This window comes from Neodiprion fabricii, chromosome 3, assembly GCF_021155785.1.
Source record: "Neodiprion fabricii isolate iyNeoFabr1 chromosome 3, iyNeoFabr1.1, whole genome shotgun sequence".
NCBI lineage: Eukaryota > Metazoa > Arthropoda > Insecta > Hymenoptera > Diprionidae > Neodiprion > Neodiprion fabricii.
In genome coordinates, this window is record NC_060241.1 from 24,988,347 (window position 1) to 25,009,737 (window position 21,391).

The 21,391-nt window shown below is 40.1% G+C and overlaps 1 protein-coding gene across 1 annotated transcript in view; it reads right to left on the bottom strand.

The window, feature by feature from the left end:
- Positions 1-19,523, bottom strand: part of LOC124177853 (Fanconi anemia group J protein-like) — a 69,051-nt gene extending 49,528 nt beyond the window's left edge. Inside the window, exons 1-3 of the mRNA XM_046560723.1 lie at positions 19,309-19,523; positions 15,558-16,389; positions 15,283-15,394 (exon numbers count right to left, since the gene is read on the bottom strand). Coding sequence (XP_046416679.1) covers positions 15,283-15,394; positions 15,558-16,389; positions 19,309-19,400 — 1,036 coding nt within the window. The 5' untranslated portion in view covers positions 19,401-19,523. The remainder of the gene's footprint in view (positions 1-15,282; positions 15,395-15,557; positions 16,390-19,308) is intronic.
- Positions 19,524-21,391: the final 1,868 nt, after the last annotated feature.

Sequence of the window (21,391 nt, forward strand, 5' to 3'; positions counted from 1 at the left end):
GATTATATCACGTGATAGTCGTACTCCGATAAATTATCAAATTATTTTATTGGTGATTGGACATTTATTTAAAATAGCTTCCAAACGATTGATAATATATCCCACACGTTCTACATATTTGACTCTACGATGGCTCATTTCATCTATAAAGCTATTTTCCACAGGCTCACAACTTTGAACGATAAGAAATAAAGTATCGATATATTCTTCATTTTCCTTTTTAGTTTCTTCAATTTTCCAAGACATCTTCGGGCTTCACCCAACTTCCAAAATCTGCTAAATACCCAACGTACAACCATATCCCGTAACAGAACTGATACCAAGTACCAATTTCTGGCCAACCCACCTCGTTAAACCGATGATTCCGAACAGCATACCAATTTCTAATTCCTCATGGACAGCGGCGTCTATAAGTCGCGAATTGGGGACCGCAAATCTGAAAATAACCCAACGATTTGAAAAGGGCACGATGAGCGCCGAGATTGAGCCGAATTATGCAAGCCGTTTGAATAAAAGCTGGAAGAACGCGGCGTTTTTTGAATCCAAACCCGTTCCTGGAAGATCCGGCCGTCGCGACGCGCGGTCCTGTCTTCAAGAAAGACGGGCGTCGCGTCGCGTCGCGTTGCAAAGACCGCGGTTCTGATGGGGGGCGGGAGGGGAGAGTTGAGACACGGCGGAGCCAGGGAGGGAAACGGCGAATGAGAGGGACAGAGGCAAGGAGAGAGGGGGGAGGATCGCGCGCGGACCACCGGAGCGCGATTTTTGGGGCCCAGGGCTGGCGCCCGCCGACCCGCTGGGAGGTCCCAGTCTTATCTTCCCCCACCTTTGGCTTTGGGCCTCAGTGCTGCCTCTGTACTCGGCAGATTATACGTGGTCACGACTTAAGCACTGACGCAGGTGTACCTACAAACTTGCCGGAATGCCCCCATCCCAACGATACGCATTATTATAACTACGTGTAATAGTATTGAGGAGGTTCCACCACCTTTGGTGATGCCGAAATTTTCGTAACACGGGAACACTATCGTTGATTAGATGTAATAGAAAGAAGTTTATACTATACGTTAATGTTTCACGAATCTTTGGGAGTTCGATGGCGAGTAAAGCTAATTGAAAACTCGTTGTATCCCAGTCGAGGAAACTCCTCCCTCACTCATTAATTATACGCGGAGTATTTTGAAAGTTTCAGAACGTTGACGCAGGTTTTCTTGAAATTAGTTGGAATTTTTTTAATAATTTTACGATACGTTTAGCATGTATAGAAATTGACTGCTACTTTGAAACGTAAACTTATTTCTTTTACATCGAATTCGACATTTGTTTGTGATAAAAAACAATACTGCAAACTGGTGGATAACGGAATATCTCTAGAGCACACGACCAGTGAATTCTTCGTACTGTGTGTGTTACAGTGTTTTACAAGCACGTGGCACACTCTGGTCGAATCTATTAATATCCGGACGCGAAGTGAATCGTTACCAATTTATAAGGAGCCATGGATTGACACGAAAGTAATGAAAATTCGTCCATTCAATCGCAGCATATAATAATCGGAAAAAAATTGATCAGACACGCACTCAGCGTAGGTCTATCTGAGAATGGTCGAAGCTGATTGTCTATACCTGAAAACCTCTAGAAATCTCGTGAAAAGTGAAAATTTCACTTTAGGGTCGATTACCGCGACGCTCCTCTTTCTCAATTTTCTCTTTAACCGTCTAAGCCGGAAGTTAAATAGGAAGAAAAAAATGAGAACCACGTTAGCCAGCCGCAGAGGAGCGGCGTAAGGCCCGGCAGCGGTATAACAACCGGGAGCCGAAGACGTCCTGAAATGGGTTCGAGGCCCGCATGCGGACCCCGTATTGTCCTGACGTAGCTGGCAAGCAATAGGACCCCACCTTAACCTCTCCGGTCGGCAGGATGAAAGCGAGCAGGTCCTTTGTCTTTCGATTGTCGTTGGAGTTGGAGGCGCGGAGCTACCGGGGTTCCTTCCAGGGCATCTACGAGCAACGAGGAGTGCGGAAGGACCCTGCGGGTAGCCGCTCTCCTCCTGCAAGGCAATGCTCCTGTAGGTACGCGCGATGCTTACATCGTTATATCACGTACACGTGTACCTCCGCATACCTGCACCGATAGCTCCAAACACATGCCTTCTACACCTACGTACGCTTGCGTACCTATACTTTGGTAGAAACGGAGAACGGAGCATGCACGGGACTGCGGGACGCAATTCCCGATGAGAATCGCGGGTTCAGATTGGAGACCCCGGATTTCAGATTTCACATTTGAGATGCCGCGGTGCGCGGTGCGGCTTTGCGAAATGCGGGATCAAGTTCAACCAGCTTGGTCTTGAATAGTTGCAGGCAATGTTAAAGCAGCAAGCGTCCTTTTACGCTGTACGTGAATCTGAGTGCGGAATGGATTTGGTCCTACGTGAGTTGTGTGATACTACAAACGGCCTCTAACCGCATTAACGCTTTCAGAGATATTTTAACGAACTGGACGGATAAAAACGCAGTCTTTCCAGCGACGAAACCACCGCCAAAACGTCACGTCTCGCATCAACGTGGTGTTTCTTCTTTATACAAATAATGTTGTTCAAGTTAATAGAAGTTCCGCTTGTTCATACCGACGAACTACATTGACCTCAACGGCTAAGAAAGTTCTCTGACACTTTCCCGATGTCCCTTGATAATTTCTCAAGTGTCTGATTTCTTCGTCATTTTTGGCTTTTACGGAACTGCGGCAGTCCTTTTGATCTATGTGCACACGGTTCCATCCCAGTACACCAAAGTACACCGTACAAACGAAAAACAGTGATCAATACAAACTTGAATAATTTTGGTATCCTAGTAAATTCATCGTACAACAAGCGAACGGTATTTTTATACGAATGCCTGTTCCTAACTTCCAGTGACTCCATTTTCCCGATGTGCATCCTCGGTGATTGACAAACTCGGATATTGAACGAATCGATTTTTTTCGGTCACCATGCAACTATCCCGCAACCCTATCCCGACGAGAAAGAATTTCAATTGACATGACGGTCCGTTACATATATGAGCGTTTAGTTCCCGTAGCAGGTGCGCGGTATTAAACACTACTTTATAGTTTTACAGCCTTTGATGGCTTGGTTTATGGCTTTTCTCGATCCTCGTATAAATGGATCCTCGTACAGGTAACACGGACGATGCTTTATAAATATTACGATGTAATTGTAACTGCAGCACATGCAGTCGCATGTATATAATAAATTATTTTACGGCCGTCTCGTGTATACATACCGATAATCACTAGCGAGAGGGGACTTGCCACGGCAATTGATTAATTGGGCAGTATTTCCTTTCTCTGCCGACGAATCATCGTTCCCTGTGTATATATATATATATATATATATATATATATATATATATATATATATATATATATATCTACTTCGGACTTGCACTCTAATTGTAAGTAACACGAGATATCTGCACACTCCAAATGCGAGCACTGGAATATTTTCCATTTCGTTATAGGTACATTTTACGTATGACAATTAGCTAACTCATTCGGGAAACTTTTTTTTCGCCCTGTCTCGTACATTCCACGCCATATATCGAAATAATTAAAACATTACTTTAGTTTTTTTTTTCAACCAAGAGTTAAACAATCTACCCGAACCTTTGCGCTTGTCATAACGACGTGAAAAATGTGCACTTTATCATTTCTGCTTGTGTTCACGCGTTTCACGGTTAATGCTTTCCGCGATGCACCGTTCAAGTGTGATTACAATTGCAAAAATCGCTGCAACTTTTTTTTTTAGAAACATTTATGCACCTCTGTACTCCGCATTGAAATATATGACTACTTATATGAACACTTGGCACTATTTGCATCACATCGCGGACGAAGACAGACTACAGATGAGTAAAATAAGTAGAAACGAAAGAGAGATGGAGAGGTAGAGTTGAACAGGATACCTGCTGCAAAGCGTAAGAGAAGCCTCTCGGTATAAACGGTTACAGGGATTGCCGGGGAATGAAGGTTGCAATTTACCGTCAACCTCAACAACTCTAATGTGTTATAATATACCTACCGCATAACCATCGGCGACATTTCTAGTTTAGTGGTAAATTGCTCACTACGGATCGTGCAATCTCACGATTAGCCTTGTGCCAAATATTGCTAAGCGATTTTGCAGAAAGAAAGGGCGTGTAATACTTTTGCGAAAACAAAGAAACTTGCAGTTCGCAACGTTCGTGGTAAAGACGCGGTTATATTTGAAGCACAAGTTACGCATTTTGAGCTGATTGTTGGTATGAAGATATTTATGAAGAAAAGCACGTCGACCTCGTAATGGTGCATAAAACGAGAGCCACTCTTCTCCTAACTCGACAGACGGGCTCATAGTCGATTCGATCATTCAGCGTCAACCTATGAATGCTGGAATTATTTATCAGCACAGAATTGCCCATATCTATTCAATGAATTCTCGTTGTGTACATGCGTTCTCGTTCAGAGTATCGTTATGCATTATATACGAACCACGATACTATATAAGCACTTTGCGCATGGCTTATAGACTTTGGTATTGGTAAAATTATATTTTCCGAGATAAAAAGATAAAGAAAGAATGGAAGAATATATTCATAGATATTTTTAGAAAAAAAAACAAAGTTTCGACGTAAGCTTGTAGATACTATATTTTCCTATAACTATTGTAATAATTTAACGTTGGGGGACCAACAATAAATCGATGTTCATCTGAAGCAACGTAGTAAAGTAAAAGCTCAGAATTAACATTGCAATAACTGGAAACTCTAGCATTGCCGTTTACAATCACACTAAATAATTACTTGTACCACATTATCATGTAATCCCAACAACATTAAAACGGTTACAGTGTAACGATACCCATTCCACTACAATTCTCTGTAATAATAATAAAAGAAAAGTGAAATTTTTCCGTCATGTTCAGTGTACAAACCGCGGTTGGCACATTCGTTACGATTACATTAATTATATGCAGTGACAACTGCGGAATAAATGTACAAAACACGTCCGACCCGTCCCGCCTCTTACTTCGTACCTGCCGTGAAGTACGAACAACTGCGTGCACTCTACATAATAAACACTTGTCGAAGTCAACGAAGATAAGCAGACATGCACAGCAAGGATGTACGAATGCACCGTTGCAACGTCCGATTCCACGAGTATGGTATACCCGATGTTTTAAACTCGATAAATCGTCGTTCGAGGGTGGATTTGTGGGAGAGGGTGGGGGGGGGGAGCAGGGTTTGAAGTGAAATTCGGTAGTACTTGCGGCACGACAGGGACACCCCGCGACGCCGACAGCACACATACCTCGTGTGTGTGTGTGTGTGTTTCAGGTGTAGAGGTATAAGAGCCGAGACTACACCGATCCGCATATCTAGCCGGGAGGTGCACGCCATCTTTTCCGGTCTCGTATAATTTATTTTATACTTTAAAACCAGAACTGTCACGCGTTCCGAGGTATAAGGTTGAGTGGTACCACTCCGCGACCAGCTCTTTAACCTCGGTTGAATAAGGGCCTCGACCACGGCATAAATTAAGACCCCCGCGAGTGGGGGGATGAAAAACAAAATAAGACGACGAGGACAAGAGACAATAAGGAGTAGGGCACGTACAGCCACGCTTTGTTGCGTCGTGCGGGGTTTAATCGATACCATCCAACGAAACGATTCGGTAATTTCAACGATTTGTTGATGATTTGGGAAAGAAGCCTCGTCGGAGGACGTTCTTCGTGTCACCCTTACCCCCCGTCGGTGGTTGGAGCACCTTTTCGTGTGAAAAAGTTTTCCTAGAAAGTTCGGGAATACCTTGTCAGTTCTCTGTATTATACCGTACTTGGAAGAAAGATTTCATTCGTTATTACAGTTTGTAACTACTGGAAGATTTTAGCAATGTATAGATATGTACGTAATAATCGTTTGAATTATGCTGAAATTGTCAATACTACATTTCGAGGCTGTTGGAGCATGAAATCCGTTGTACGGTTTAATAGCATATTTTCTTATTTAAGCAAGACCTCAGTTTCGAAAATTTATTTTTGCACCAATATGAAAAATCGTCGCAACAGTTGCGAAAATATATATCACGAGTTTCTAGAATCGAAAATAATGGGAACGTATGAGAGATTTTTCCGGATTATACATGCTGCACAACTAATTTTCATTATCTGTTCAGAATGATGCTTTTCGGTTATACTAAGTAAGAAATGAAAATAATTTAGGACTGTACGGTAACAAAAGGAATAGACATTTATCTCCTTGAGTGGTTCTGTTGACAATATATTCTATTCTGTGAATAAATAATTGCACAAATATCCCGGACTTTTCAAAGCAACAGGAAGACGGGATCTAGTTCTTTACGAATGGGGCGAGAATCTTCCTTCGCGTTTTTGAGCACAGGAAGGGGACGAACAATAAAAATTAATACGGCCAGTGGGTAGCCGTTTCGCGGCGAAGAGAAGGGGGTGAAATGAATTTGAAAAGTTTATCGCGACATTGCATGCCGGATAATGTCACTTTATTACACCGAAACGACAACAACGAGGCCTGCAGGAGCAGGTCTCGTACACGGCGACCAGAATTATGTATCGAAACAGAACCTGAAACTCATGATAATTACACCGAACAGGGAATTATACATTGCACTGCGGTATAACGCGCATGCAACTTTGAAATATGCAACTTTCCGACGTCCCGACGACGACGAGGTTAATAATGTCCTCCTCCTTCCCGTCGCCGTGAAACGGTAGCACCCAGAACCCGGGTACGGACCACTCCCACAGCTTAATATCATCGGAACTCTATCTATGCACCTTACTATATGACTGAATAATAGCTTCGATCGATTGAACATGGGGAAACTTTCAAGTATTCGCCTGTCCCCGAAGTTTTGTTTAAGAGTGTACCTAATAGATTTTACCGGATTAATTCTATCTGTATAAACTCTGCTGTTTTAAACTCCTGCAGGAATTTCATCAGGAGCTAGATTCCCCTTGTCGACTTTATAATGATTGTTTCATGACCTGGGATACCTGCAAATTGCCTAGAAGATGTACAATACATGAAAGTTTGTGTATATCGCGAGAAGAAAAAAGTTTCTGCACGTGTACAACTAAATCTAAATTGAAGCAGCAATTTCGAACTAAAGTGTCTAGGCTGATTTTGGAAACTGACGTTATGAAAATACAAGACTTTAGTACATGGTTTTGTTTTATTTCAATTTAGGAATTTGACCGAATTGTCGAGAAAATGCAACGCACGAGTTGTGGAGAAAATCGTGGAATAATGCACTTCTCACGCAGTTAGAAATGAGGCATGAACCGAGTTAAGAATTACGGCATATAGGCTTACGTTGTAACGAATTCAGCAAAGTCATAAATGATGAAAAATAATGATATATACGATGTCAAGATTATCAACGATTGAAAAGTGATGATACAAAATTTATTTTACTTTCTTATGGATACAAAAATTTTTTTTCCGTCATGTTCTGGCTGAAGAATTGAATATTTTTCACCGACTGCAGGCAGTGTTTAAACATAAAAAATACGGGAAAAGGTAAAAGTCGGTACACAAAGGTGTACAATGCGCATTATAACCGTTTGATTACGCGCCTATAATATTAATTGTTTCTGCGAGTTGTTTCGTGAATGAAAATGGTGGGTTTAGAAACCGGAAAACGGAGGCGTCTAGCGGTTCGGGCAATCGCGTGACGGGTGTATAATTAGATTTCAATAACAGATTATACGTATTTACTCCCAATTTTATTATTTATACAACTGTAACGGTCGTATTAATCTCTTTCCAATAAAACGATGGATCAAACATCGTCGGAACCTGCCAGATGTCGGTGACACTTTTACAGGGGTACTTTCTAACAGGTATAATATTATAACACAAATATACATTATGCATGTAGACACGAATTCGCGAATGACAATCAATTTTCTTAAATCCGAAACGCGATCGTCTACACATACATCGTACACATTACATACAATTTATAGTATGTATTACATACAATACAATAAATAAGGCGTACAAGGAAGTTACCTGCACGAAACACGGAACAGAATGTCATTTTAACTACGTAGGTATTATTACTTGTAAAATACCGGAGAAAATACGACATTTCAGAATTCAAAAGTTGTTAGTCGAACGGTTATCCTGAAAGAAGAGGAAGAAAAACAACAAAGGAAATGCAATTTGAACTGCACTGCAGTAGGTATACGTAATAAGACGGTGCATGATTCTATTACAGAGCGACGAGTAGCGTGTCACCGACGTCGGGCGTCGCGACGTCCGCAATGACACTCGTCCTTTTTGGACAGGGGAAAGAAGAACAAATAGTTAGGAAACGGCACGAGACCAGCTGCAAACTCTCGTCTCGTTGACAACTGACAACGAGCTTCTGGAAGCTAATCCACAAACATTTCCCAGTGTACGTATAAGTATTATTTCACATCCATGCACAGCGAGGGAAGAATGGCACACAATTTTTTACAAGTATAAAAACGTAGCGCAAAATAAAAGTTCCGCAATCAACGTTTCACTCAAATTCATCCGTGCCGTACAGCAGTTCTATTAAAATCGGAGTATTTTTCCTACGTCAAAGCAAAATTTGACGAATTTACCAAATAGAGAAATGTTTTCGTTTTATTAATTTTATTTATTAAATGACATTTCTTTGAATAAATAAACCGTTATTTACGCCATACTTGGCAAAATTTGGCAAATCCTTTCTCCTTGTACAATGAAAAAAGAAAAACTGTGGCAGTATAAGTAATTTAATCCGAATTCAAATGCTAAATTTTCATGATACGTGCGATTTGTATCTTCGTGAATCTTTTCGAACATTTGCGTCGTCAAGATTAAAATTTTTGTCACAAGGTCACGATGCAAGCGTTAAAACTGACCAATCTGTTTTGTTTCAGAAACCATATATGTTTACTTCTGCAATTTTTAAGCCAGCTTACTCATTATTCCTGATAATTTTAACTGTTTCAGGAAAAGTGAGTGTTATCCAAGTTGCGTTTGACTTTCGGGGAATCTTTGTAAGATTATGCGAGAGTATCGAAGTGCTTTTCCCGGAGATAAGTAACACCCAGAACGTAAGTTGGACTTGGAGTGACTCACCACCATCGGCACGTTGTCCTTCGTTATTAGCAAATCTATCCCCGTGCAGCTATACATCGTCCTCCGATAACATTCACGGGGTGAAACCCATCAAGGGAAAATGGCACGCGTATTTATACCACGAAACAGGAAACAGAGGCGGTTAAAATTGTCATGACGGAAAGTTTGTAACTAGCTGACGCGATTGCTGAGCAACAGTATACATATACATATAATACATCGGGGCAATATATCGGAGATGACAGATTAGATAAACCGACATGGAAGAAGCCGCTTAATTGCAGAGCCAACGGAAAATTAACTATGACAATAAATTGATGCTATTGCGAGGAGCCTATGGGGGTGGGATCCAGAGTTGTGGAATTGAAGCAGGGAAAGACCGACGAACTAAGAGATATAGCGAAGCTTGCACGCGAGCTGATCGCCTAGCCTCGGGAGAGAATCAGAAATTAAAGGGACGAACCGCTTCTGGTGTAAATTGGATGTTGTTCTTTGACGGTTAGTTAGAAATGAGCAATTAACAGAGAACGTACGCGGTTTGACTCGAGTCAGACATAATTAGGACCCAACCGGTAGCCGCGCGGCGAAGGTTATTATACAGTAAATAAACTAACGATGGAATTGGTAAGCCTTGAAATCGAAATATTTGAATGTCACATCTATAAATGTATAAGTTTTTCTTCTTTTGTTTTTTTTTCTTTTTACTCCTCCATCTTTTTATTCCGAAAAAGGCCTTGGGCGGGACGAGCGGCAGGATGGCCAAGGCGAGTCGTAGTGTAGAAATAATTTATATATGGTCTCAGCCGAAAATTCATTCGCTGCCAGTCATGTAAAATGCGTGAGTGACGGGCATAAAGTCGAACCTCACCGCAGCTGACGTGCTAAGAGTTGTTTGAAATTTTATACGTCCCGTACTATGTGTAATGTGTATAGATACAATGTTAATGATAACACAACAACAACAACAACAATAATAGTAACAATAATTGCAGACATGGAAAAGAAAAAGGGAATATAAACCGAGATTTCAGACACAGCATGCAGGACTTCATCCTGCGATTACAAAGATCCTTGTGGCTCACAATATACAACACAAACCCCACATCGTCGCGTGTGTTAATTAAGTCACTGCACGATATGACATACCAACGCCGACTCGACTATCGTTTTGATATCGTGTGCATTATATGTATATATGTATACATGGAGTATCCATTTTTGGATCCTCGATGTCGTTTGGTAAACTGTTGTAACGGGTGTATAGGTTTGTACGCTCGTATCGTTATTGTGTATACCTTTATACCTTATACAGCCTGCGCGTTTCAAGTTCGTCGAAATAGAATCACCCACTCAACAGACACATTCGCAAATGGTGTATCATATTTTTCATTTTTCGTCAGTAGCTGCGATATGTGAGACAAGGGAGCGAGTCTCTCTTTTTCCTTCGTCTTACTTTTATTCCACCACAATATTAGAGGTCTGTATGAAACGTGAATAGCTATTATAAGCAAGACAATCGTATAATTTTATGAAAATATATAAAGTGTTGGGATTCTTGACGGAAATGCAATTGAAAAATCATTGTGAACATCATGTTATTCACAAAATAATTACACATTACGCGTAAAATGAATATTTCGAACGCTAATGAAAGTGAGTCGCCAGAATTTAAAATCGCGATAATAGGATACTCGAGATTTGTATTGTATGCAATTTTAGAAATTGGGGTAACATTCAGTGGTGCGGAATGCAACTTTTGGTGCTGTGTTTACAAGCAGCTTGAATTCACCAAAATGTAAGATTAATAAATAATCGCAGATCCCAAAAAATCTCATCAAATTTTCACTAGCAAGTATAGTAACAACAAAATATTTCAGACATATGTATTTCAACAGGAAATAACGACGCTACGTTGCGAATCAATTACCCTACGACAAAACATAACTTTTGTTCAAAATTTGCTCGCAAACGTATCGATACTTCTAAATGACTGTTGTGAAAAAAATCACAGAACCATAATAATTTTTGAACCCCTATTATTATCGCTAAATTACTCTGAAAAAGTTCTTGTTTTTTTTTAAGAGCATTTACAACATCGATGTATGTAATAAAGCAGAAGATTCGTTGATCGTCGTCGAAATTACATCGACACGTACACACCTTATTTCCATTTATACCCGGTTATTTGGCAGCAGGGAGGAAGTTATCAAGGTGATATATTAAGGGTAGTCAACCGCGACGTAGTTGCGTAGTTCAAGCCTGGCGGTACCTGGATGCTTAGCCAATGCTTGGGGGTAAATATTGCAACTCGATCCACGTTATAGTTTAGAAACACGTTGGCCAGGACTAATTAGCGACATGCAAGTTGTAAAGAAACGACGACGAAGAAACTAGCAACTATTAAACGAGAAATTAAACGTTTGGATAATTAAAATACTTATACGACAGCTATTAACGGCATAACGGCGCTCGAATAATAACGATGCTATACTTGACGAATAATCGCTCTTTTGTAAAGTCGTGCGCGAGTTGTGGTTTTTTTTGTTTTTTATTTTTGTTTAATTTATTTTTCTTAAAATTTTTTTTATCATGGTCAAATTAATATTTACCTAGATGTAATAAAAAGAGAGAAGCGTGCAGTAAAAAGATGTAACAGTATTTTATCACGTTTTTATGGTAACGCTTTTGAATTAATACGCGCAATTATTATGGAGCCATACATACTCGTAAGTTCTATCGATTATTTTCACACGATGAGAGTAAGTCAAAATTCGTTCTGTGCTCGGTAATAAGTAGGGTTTTATGACAAACGTAAATTTAATAGCGAATAATACAGTTTGTCGCGTACTAGAAATGAATCCTTTCGTATCTAATGTAACTACAAATATATACGTATATATACACACGGACCAATAACTGCATGATACGATAAAACAATACGAATACGCACGTAAAATTGCGTAAAATCAAGTAATGAATTTCAGAATAAATTTTACAATGAGAACGAGTAACAGAACTTTTAACCGGATTGAACTACAGAAGATCACATGGAGTGAAATAGATTTGTGGATGAAATCAGCCGTGAAATGACATACCTAACACCAAATTGCTCATAAAATCATGAGAAGTCAATAAAACAACTTTTAATCTGCACTTCGACATCCCATTATTAGTATAGATGTAATAGACTAGTTGCGCCGAGAAAAAAGTCTGATCATCTTGACTATACGGTCTTTAACTATTTTCGTTATTCGACATAACTGAAAAATGTAGTTCTGGATACAAAATGACTATGAGTTATGTATCTGTGACCAGAAAATCTGGTACGTTTTACCATTTTATTCGATTACGCTGTCACTCCTACTAGGTTTTCTGGTAACTGTGTAATCACGATAAAATTACGGAATACTAAAAAATTAACAAATATCTCGAATAGACATTTGTATTAGGTATACCGAGTAAACAAAAGAAAGCAAATTTATATTCGGAATAGTTTTAAAACACTCGCTCATTATTGTCATGTATTCCTATGTATACTACGCCAACCACTCACCAATTGCAATTTGGTGATCCTGGTCGTTCGCTTTTTTTTCCAATTCACAATGTTATCTGAAGCATGCATATTGGTTAAATAGTAAACATGACGTTTTCAATACTCAAAGTTGTAAACTTAAAAATTAGTCAGAAAAGTCACAAGTCATCAGGTCAACCTGGACAACCAGAACTACGAAACATTAGTCCTGAAGGTCAAAAGTCACCAGGTCAAGGACCTGGATAGCCAGAACTACGGTGCGCTTGTCCTGGAAGTCGAGTTTCACCAGGTAGCGGACCTGGAGCATGAAAACTACGGAGCGCTTGTCGTGGAACTCGAGTTTCACCAGGTAGCGGACCTGGAGCACGGAAACTACGGAGCGCTTATCGTGGAACTCGAGTTGCACCAGGAAGCGGACCCGGAGCGCAGGATCCAGAAGGTTGAGAACCCGGTACTCGAAATTTGCGGAGCGCGACTGTCATCCGTCCGCGCTACTGCGCGGTTGTTTCAAGACTGAGGAATTCGGCTAGCTGATTTTCGTCTATATAGATCGATGACGTCAAGAGAAAAAAAATTTTGGGTCACTTCACTTTCTGAATATCCGAACATCCAAACTTTGGTTTCGAACTTTAATACTATGTATGATGTTATGTATGATGTATGATGTATGATGTATGATTTATAATGTATGATGTATGATATCACGTCACAAAACCACGATTACAAAGTAAATGTTGCAGAGGGTGAAATCACCTGTTTTGCCCCCTTTTTCTGACACAGTAATCGTCATAGATTAAAGACATAGAAAAGTTTTCATGTGTCACAAAATGAATAAGATTGCTGCGTCAACCAGCATTATTGTAAAAAAAGTCTTGTTTTTGACTTACACCAAGAAACGTCATGTATCGCTAATAAAGCATATTTCCCATCTTTTAATTTCTGCCTATTTTTCGTTCAAAAAAATACAAGTATAGTAATTTAAAAAAAAATCAATAAATGCTTCGTTTCACTGTGAAACCTGACGTGATGTGACAATTTTATTTAAAAACCTCAATAAACTCTAAAGTAAGGAATCATAATTACATACTGTAAACCCGGTGAAAAAAGAAAAGTATTTAATTTGTTGCATAGTGTAATTTCGAGCTGGTCTTGGAACAATAAATTCGCGTTACAGCCATGCTTAAATGTAATAAAATGTAGTAAGCTAATCACACGGATTCGACGATATTTGATTTGCCCAATTCTCTCGAATTTTCTACGTATACCAAGCACGAGAAACGAAGCTTTTTCCAATGCAGCTCGGTTCAAAAAATCCGTGAACACCGCGAGCGCGGTATACAACGCAGCATCCGAAGTAGGATCCGCGGCGTAAAGAGATGATAAGATTGTCTATGAGGGTATAAAACTAGCCGTGTGCAGGCGAGGAGGGTGCGTGTTCGACAGTGGTTCGGCAGCCATATTCATTTAATACCTGGAGCCACTTTCAGCGCGGGGGCGGCTCCGCCGGGGTGATATCGCGGTACTTATACGGCAGGCACCGTCAAATTGCGACGGGGCCGCAAAATGGCGTGTCACACGGCTGTTAATCCTTCTATGTGTAAACGCGCTCGGAAGAAAATCCCGGCAGTCAAAGTTTAATCCACGCCGGTTATAAGACACCCGAGAATCGTCGGTGCAGGTTATTCGACTCGAGAATTGACGACCCCGAAAGCGGAAAACGGCACCGGAAGTCAGCCTGTGTCCTTTTAATGGCGGTCTGACACAGCCGCTGCAGGTCGCGCTATTGGCTGCAAGTTTTTTTCGTGTTCGAGGCGTCGCGAGTTCGTTAGTGAAACTACTTTTCCTTTCCTTTCCTTACATTACCTTACGGTTTGTATTTTTTTTTTTCCCTTCTTCCTCCTCTGATTGTCTCGTGTTTCGAACCCGTTATTTTCATCGCCCCACGCGACGACACACGGGCCATTATGATTCGTGGCCTGCAATGGGAATCGGGCAACCGTTGCACGATATATGCCACGTCGTGTCAAAGATGAGGCGCGATATTAATTTTCGGTGAAATTTCGTCAGCTGTATACAGAGCGCAAACATAACTACAACACATGGTATCAAAGATTTTGGGAACATTTTTGGAATTTATAAATCATTTTACAACTAATTATGGATGTAGAAGGAAATCTAGCATCGATGTGATGAAAGACTGCTTGGTTTTCCTAATCAAGCAATCGATACTTCGATTATTATACACGGACCTTTTCCTACATTTCGTCATTCGGCAGACACGCATTGCAGCTGCAGCAGATCGAGGGATAAAATTTGTATTCACTGTCTGAACAATTTGTTCTGAACAAAACGAAGGAGCCGCAAGAAGCAAGGTTTGTTAGTTTTAAAATTGTATTCCAGGATCGTTTTATTTATGAGTCACTTGCAGTTGAGCAGATAACTCATTTCGACGAAATCATGCCGTGATCAAAGAACCGTCTCTCCGATGATTATTTCAATCGTGTTGATATTTGGAACATCGACAAATTTCGCAAATCTTTTTTAGTTTCCAATGAAAACCAGAAAATTAATTCTACTCACCATTCTCCTTCTCCTGCCAAGCCAAAACTCCGCAGAGCAGAGCCAGGGTCTTCCCGCTTCCCGTAGGACTCTCCAGTAAGCAATGTTCCGATTTTTTGCATCCTTGAATCAGCTGAAATTGCAGAGAATAGATGAAACAAAGTCCATGACGACTGACAATTTTTACAAAACAATGCGGTACATTCAAGGTGCTGCTATTGAACGGTTGGAAAAGAGGAATCACAACATACATTGCGCGTGAAATGATGATGGAATACAGCCAATGTCGATTTTACCTTGTTCATAACGGCGATCTGCGACGGATAAGGTTTGACCGGAAACTTGACGTTGACACCGGCGATGTACAGTTCTTCATGGTGTACCTCCTTCGGGGTGGGAACCTCCTTTCCCTCCAGAGCAATGGTGATGTGCTTGAATATTTTCTTGTGGCATTCGTCCGGGGCATTCGCAGGAGTAGCGGGACCTGCCGAGTAGCAACCACCGGAAAAACCATCGCCGAGTATCGCCTTCGCCGCGTCTATCCTCGTCATTTTCTTCCTCGTCGTCTCGTCCCGCTTTTCACGCCAATTGAGAATCGACCATCTTTCCAACGTCGCGGAGCTGGATTCCGGAAGATTTTTGCGCTTTCGCGACTTGCGGGGCTTGCGGGGCTGACGACCCCTTCGCGAACTCGAACTGGAGCTTGAGCTTTCGCTCCGATCGCTGGAAGCGTCGTAGACGTTGGCGTTGATCACTGATTCCCGTTTCTTGGTCTCTTTTAGCTGAAAAATGCCGTCCTCTTCGTCTTCGTCTTTCTTTTCCTCGACTTGTTTCTCCTCGGCGTTTTCATTATCCTCCTCTTCCTTCTCCTCCTCGTTTTCAGACGGCTTTGACTGCTTGGAGTTCTTTTTAAACGCAAGACCGGGGTTCAGGTACTGAGAATTGAAAAAGCTCGGCGGTTCTTCGATCTGCATCTCCGTGTACTGCAGCTCTTCACTTTTCTCCGCATCATCGTCATCGCCGCTCAAATTTGAGGCGGAACTCTGCTCGGTCAACAAGTCACTGTCTTCATCATTCGTTATATTTAAGACATCCTGCGCGATGCGTGGATTGAATTTTCCAGCCATTCTGAAACCGATTTCTTATCAATTACCGAATCGTTGAATACGCCTCTTCGTTTTTAATCAAATCATTCAACAACCAACCAATTGATAAAGAAAAACTCTATACTGAAGGTAGCGGAATCAAAACAAACAAGAATATGTAAAAGGGTTTCGCGAGGGAGTAGAAACTTCCAGAGTTCTGGAAACTTTGGAAGAAAGTCGAGTAACAGGTGTGCAAGTACAGAACTTAGACTCGACTCTAAAATTTTTAATGACACAAGCTCCGCGTTAATCACGCCGGCGGATTCATTGAGCTTTTTCAAAACTGTAAATTTTATCCAAGAACAAAACTCCGCAGTATCTTCATAAATAAAATCCTACGTTATTTCTTTCCCACCTTCAACTTGGATTCAAATCTTCATTCATAGGTACAGCAAAAAGAGTGCACAATATATGTATATAAGATGTCTCGTGTGGTGTCGCAATAAAAGTCCTGCACCTGAAAACGAGCGATGCTTTATAATAACAGCGGAGAGCCTTTTCTACATGAATTAGGGTAAGTACTTGACAAATGTCGCGTACATACACGGGAAGCGGATGTAAGGAAAATGAAAAAAATTAGGAAGATGTACAAGAGGACACTCCAAGACGACGATAATCGAGACGAACGTTTCGGGGTTTCGCGCTGCACATGGCATTTCTCGACACGCTACATCCTCTGCCAGCTGTGTCGTGGGCTCATTTTTCTTTACAACGTCGTTGAATGGACTGCACCGCGTGTCGTATATTTCACTGTGCACTCGCAAGACGACAAGTTCCGATGGAATATAGGTGCATAAAGTGATCGTTATATTTCCACGCCGCAATTCCATCGCATGCAGTTGTCCCTTTCACACATGCTCGATACTGCTGAATTCGAGTTGTAGGATACATTTGACACCGGAGTAGCTTGCCATATGTCGATCTGAAGCAATACGGAGTGAAAAAAGGGTTGACAAGGAAAAACTGGGGCTTTAACTTGTCAGAAGTTGGTTCAATTTCATTTCGGAATTCCCCAAGCTATGGAAGTTCGTTTCGTTGTTCTTCTTACGCGACTAATTGCGGCAAGTAATTTCGTTCCAGTAGTCACGAAGTGATAATGGAATCGCGTATTTTTTCTCACTTGTTTTCCACATTTTTCTAACATTTATAAATAAATTTATCTGTTTTTCAACTACGAATTCTTTACAAAGTCTGTATTTTTCACCCAATACCACTCTTCCGCTGCGTGAAAAAAATATACTGAGAAACCGGATTCATCTCAAATTACTGACCGCTGAAATTTTTTGAAACAATATTGTTCCTCTCGATTAATGTGTTTAAATATCCAAATATTACGGCATCTTGATCCAGAAACGCATTTGAATTTATCTCAATAAAATGAATTAAAAAGTAGGGGTGGTCAGAGATATTAAATCAAAATTACAGTCTTTTTGGATCAAAAATATTTTTGAAGGTGTTTCATGATTTGAAAATAATTCTCATAAGTCAGTCTAATTCGTAATTCCTTTTTTTGACGCCATTGAAGTTCGTAACGTTGATTGCACAATTTATTTTTAGGAAAAATTGTCATTCCATCAGAAAAGTATCAGCTGACTACAAAAACTGTAATAAAAGATTGCATAATTCTATTTTGAAAACACATCTCCTGAATTAATTACTCTACAATAGCGAAATATTAAATAAATGTTACAATTTGAATATATTCTCTCAAGTGAACCTTACTGACTCCAACCTTATTTTTTTTCCTTTCTTTTTTTCTTTGAATGATTGAATTACGCGTTAACGACTTTTTTAATTTTTCAAATCATTCTATTTTGGTTTCTCCTCAATAACTGTGTGTAATTTCACGGTGAATGAATACAGGAAAAATATTGTCAACAATTCTAACGATGCGTTGGACTGGAAATCGACCATAACATAACATTTAATTACTCATAATTGGTAAATTGAAGCGTAAAATGCTTCTAAAAATGTCGTTTAAACGGACAAATAGATATGTTTACTTCAATTCTAGCTAAAATGAAATTTGTAAAATAGGTATGCGAAATGAATTATCAAATGTCGAATGGTATTGTATACTGTAAATATTATTATCAGGGTTTTTCTACTACTAACCAACCAGGACTCTGCGGCTTTCAAATTGTTCATATTTAATTCAGCGCTTAACAAATACTGTCGGTGGTATGTGCATGAAATTTCTTATGCTACGCTCCAGATAGGATACAAGCAAACATTACATTACAGGTTCAGAGCTCGTTACATTAAACGAAGATTTTGCAATTCCAACATAATTTAGTCGAATCAGAGGGAATCGTTCTTTTTCGAAAATTTTTATAAAATTGTACGATCTATTTGAACAGAAATATTCGACACGTGACCGACGCTGAATGCAGTACCTAAATCTTACACAATATCGAATAAAAAAAAATTGAAAATGCACGTACAAATCTGATCTAAATGGCGAATGCAAAACAGCAAATACACAATGAATTTTAATTAACGATTTCAAGTGTTACTCCGCCCTCGTTCAAAAATGTTCCACGAATGCGTGGTTAAACGTAAGCACCAATAGGTGGACGTTGCCATGACACACGCCACGACCTCGTGTACAGGAGAAATCCGTGGCGTACACATATGAAGCAAAATAAAGCTGCGCATGCGTCTCTCTGACTCCGCGCGACCACGCGACTCGATGTGTCGTTGACTGATGCACGCGGATAAGGCCAAACGAGAGGAACGAAGTGACACGGGCTGATAATGCGAGCAGCAAGCTCGCCGTAAGGCTACGAGTGGCGACGATGACGATGAGAGATGGAGCGATAATATCCACAGATAAGATAGGGGGGGAGCGATACGGGGTGCGAATCTAACCTCAAACGTCAAGATTTTAGCGAATACTCACGGTGACGGAGGATCGAGGCGCCGTCTTACGAAGGCGAGGGATGCTGAGTAGACACAGACGATGATGAATATCGCTGCCAGAACGATGAGCATCGCCCGGAGGTGACCTATCTGCTGGTTTGTCGGCGAACGTCGAAGGCAAACATTGAGGTTAGAGGACACAAATAGCCGGAGCTTAGCGGGGCCGACTTTCGCCCGGCACTCGACGCTTCGATGTTCGACCGCCGTTCGGGAGAATCGATTCCTCGACACTCGGCGCGGGACACACGACAAGTTTCGAATTTCGAACGCCACGCAACGGAAAGAGAGTAGCACAGGCACGCGATTAACGCGACTTGTTCGGCGGACTAGACGATCGTACTTGTGTAAACATGAGGAATACGAATCTGGGGTTAGAATTGTTCCGTTACACACAGATTTTGAGTCGTGTATGGGGTATTCTACTATAATTTGAACACCGAAGTATTTGGGGTGACGGAGCAATTCTGACTACGGATTCGGATTCAGTAATTGCAACGATATATCGAGACGTGATCTAATCCACCGGACAAGTGTTTTTCGTGATTTCTTTTTTGTGTTATTATCCGCATATATAACTCAAAATTTAGGGGCGATAGGACGATTCAATTGAACCTATTTTTAACCTATGAATTAATCGCAAGACATGCCTTGATGGATTACGAATCTAATAGCATTCGTCGTTAAGTTGAAACTTGGAATTTTTGTTTAAAAATAATAAAAGAATTTATTATATCATTCGTGTGTTTATATATTTTATGAACTGAGAAACAATTCTCGAAAATAATAGGTATCACTGGATTCTAATATTTCATCGAATGAAGCTACCGCGGTGGTACGACATTTTTTTCGAGGATTAACATGATCTGAGTATAATCTAATACGGATTTAAAAGAAAAAATCAAAATATCGAATTCTCGTGCCAGAAAATATGTTTCACGATTACGTTAATAGATCCATTCTAGCCTTCAATCGTATACTCAAGTTTAAATTGAAAATAGATTTTTTCATTCAAGATTCCCAAGCTAATATTACGTTTAATACAATTATTAAATGCGAGTCATCTCACAACATTGTTCGCTTTTTTTACTTTAATACGTGTGAGATCAACTATATAATATTTATTATATGTATAATAGCTCTGCAAAAAGAGACAATTTAATTTCAAATGAAACCGATTTCAAATTATAGTTGTAAAATTTAATACTTGCAATATTGCAACGTCAACATCATTTTTGTGCACAAAAATGTTTTAGAATCGGCTAAAAATAAATATGTACAGGTATTATACAGATGGTTTTGAACCTCCCTTAAAAGCAAAATAAGATCGTGTAGAAGCGATAGTTGTTTATAAGAATTGACACACCTTTCGTTCATTTCAGATACAGATATATCATTCTAAAATTCTGTTAATAACAAAATCTGACTTTTAAATAAAAATACATTAACTATTTCAAAATTGAAGTTTTTTCCAGACATTAGAAAGATTTATATTTTTCTTTTATTACGTCTAAATTCGAAAGAGCAGAATTTCAAAACCTGAAATATCCTAAATTCGGGGATGTAAAAATCTGTAGTATGACATCAGCAAGAAGAAGAACCATTCGGACGACAAGAAATTGTGTTTCCAAAGGGTTGTGGCAATAATTGTTGAAATTCTCCGTATTACGTCTTTACTGGAATATTACCGAAGCGCAAACGTAATATTCATACGTAATATGAATATCATAGTATATGTATATATGCCTGTTGTATAACGCAGTATAATTCAAAGTTTCTCCACGAAGTGCTCGATGTTTTCGACACTGTACAATGACACTTTGTATTCAAGGGGCAAAACAATCTTTAAATTTAGGTAACGGGGCGTAAGTTATGTATATCCTTCTATAGATATACGCCTATGTACATCTATCGCCATGGATTACAAGTACGAACTATAGACTGCGGGCCGGGCGTTCTATCCCATAAAATGTATCCAGTCTACGATTGTGTTTAGGGTATAATAGGGGGTTCGGTTTCATTATTGTGAAATGCGTCAAATTGCTCGTGTTACACCCTCCTGGAAG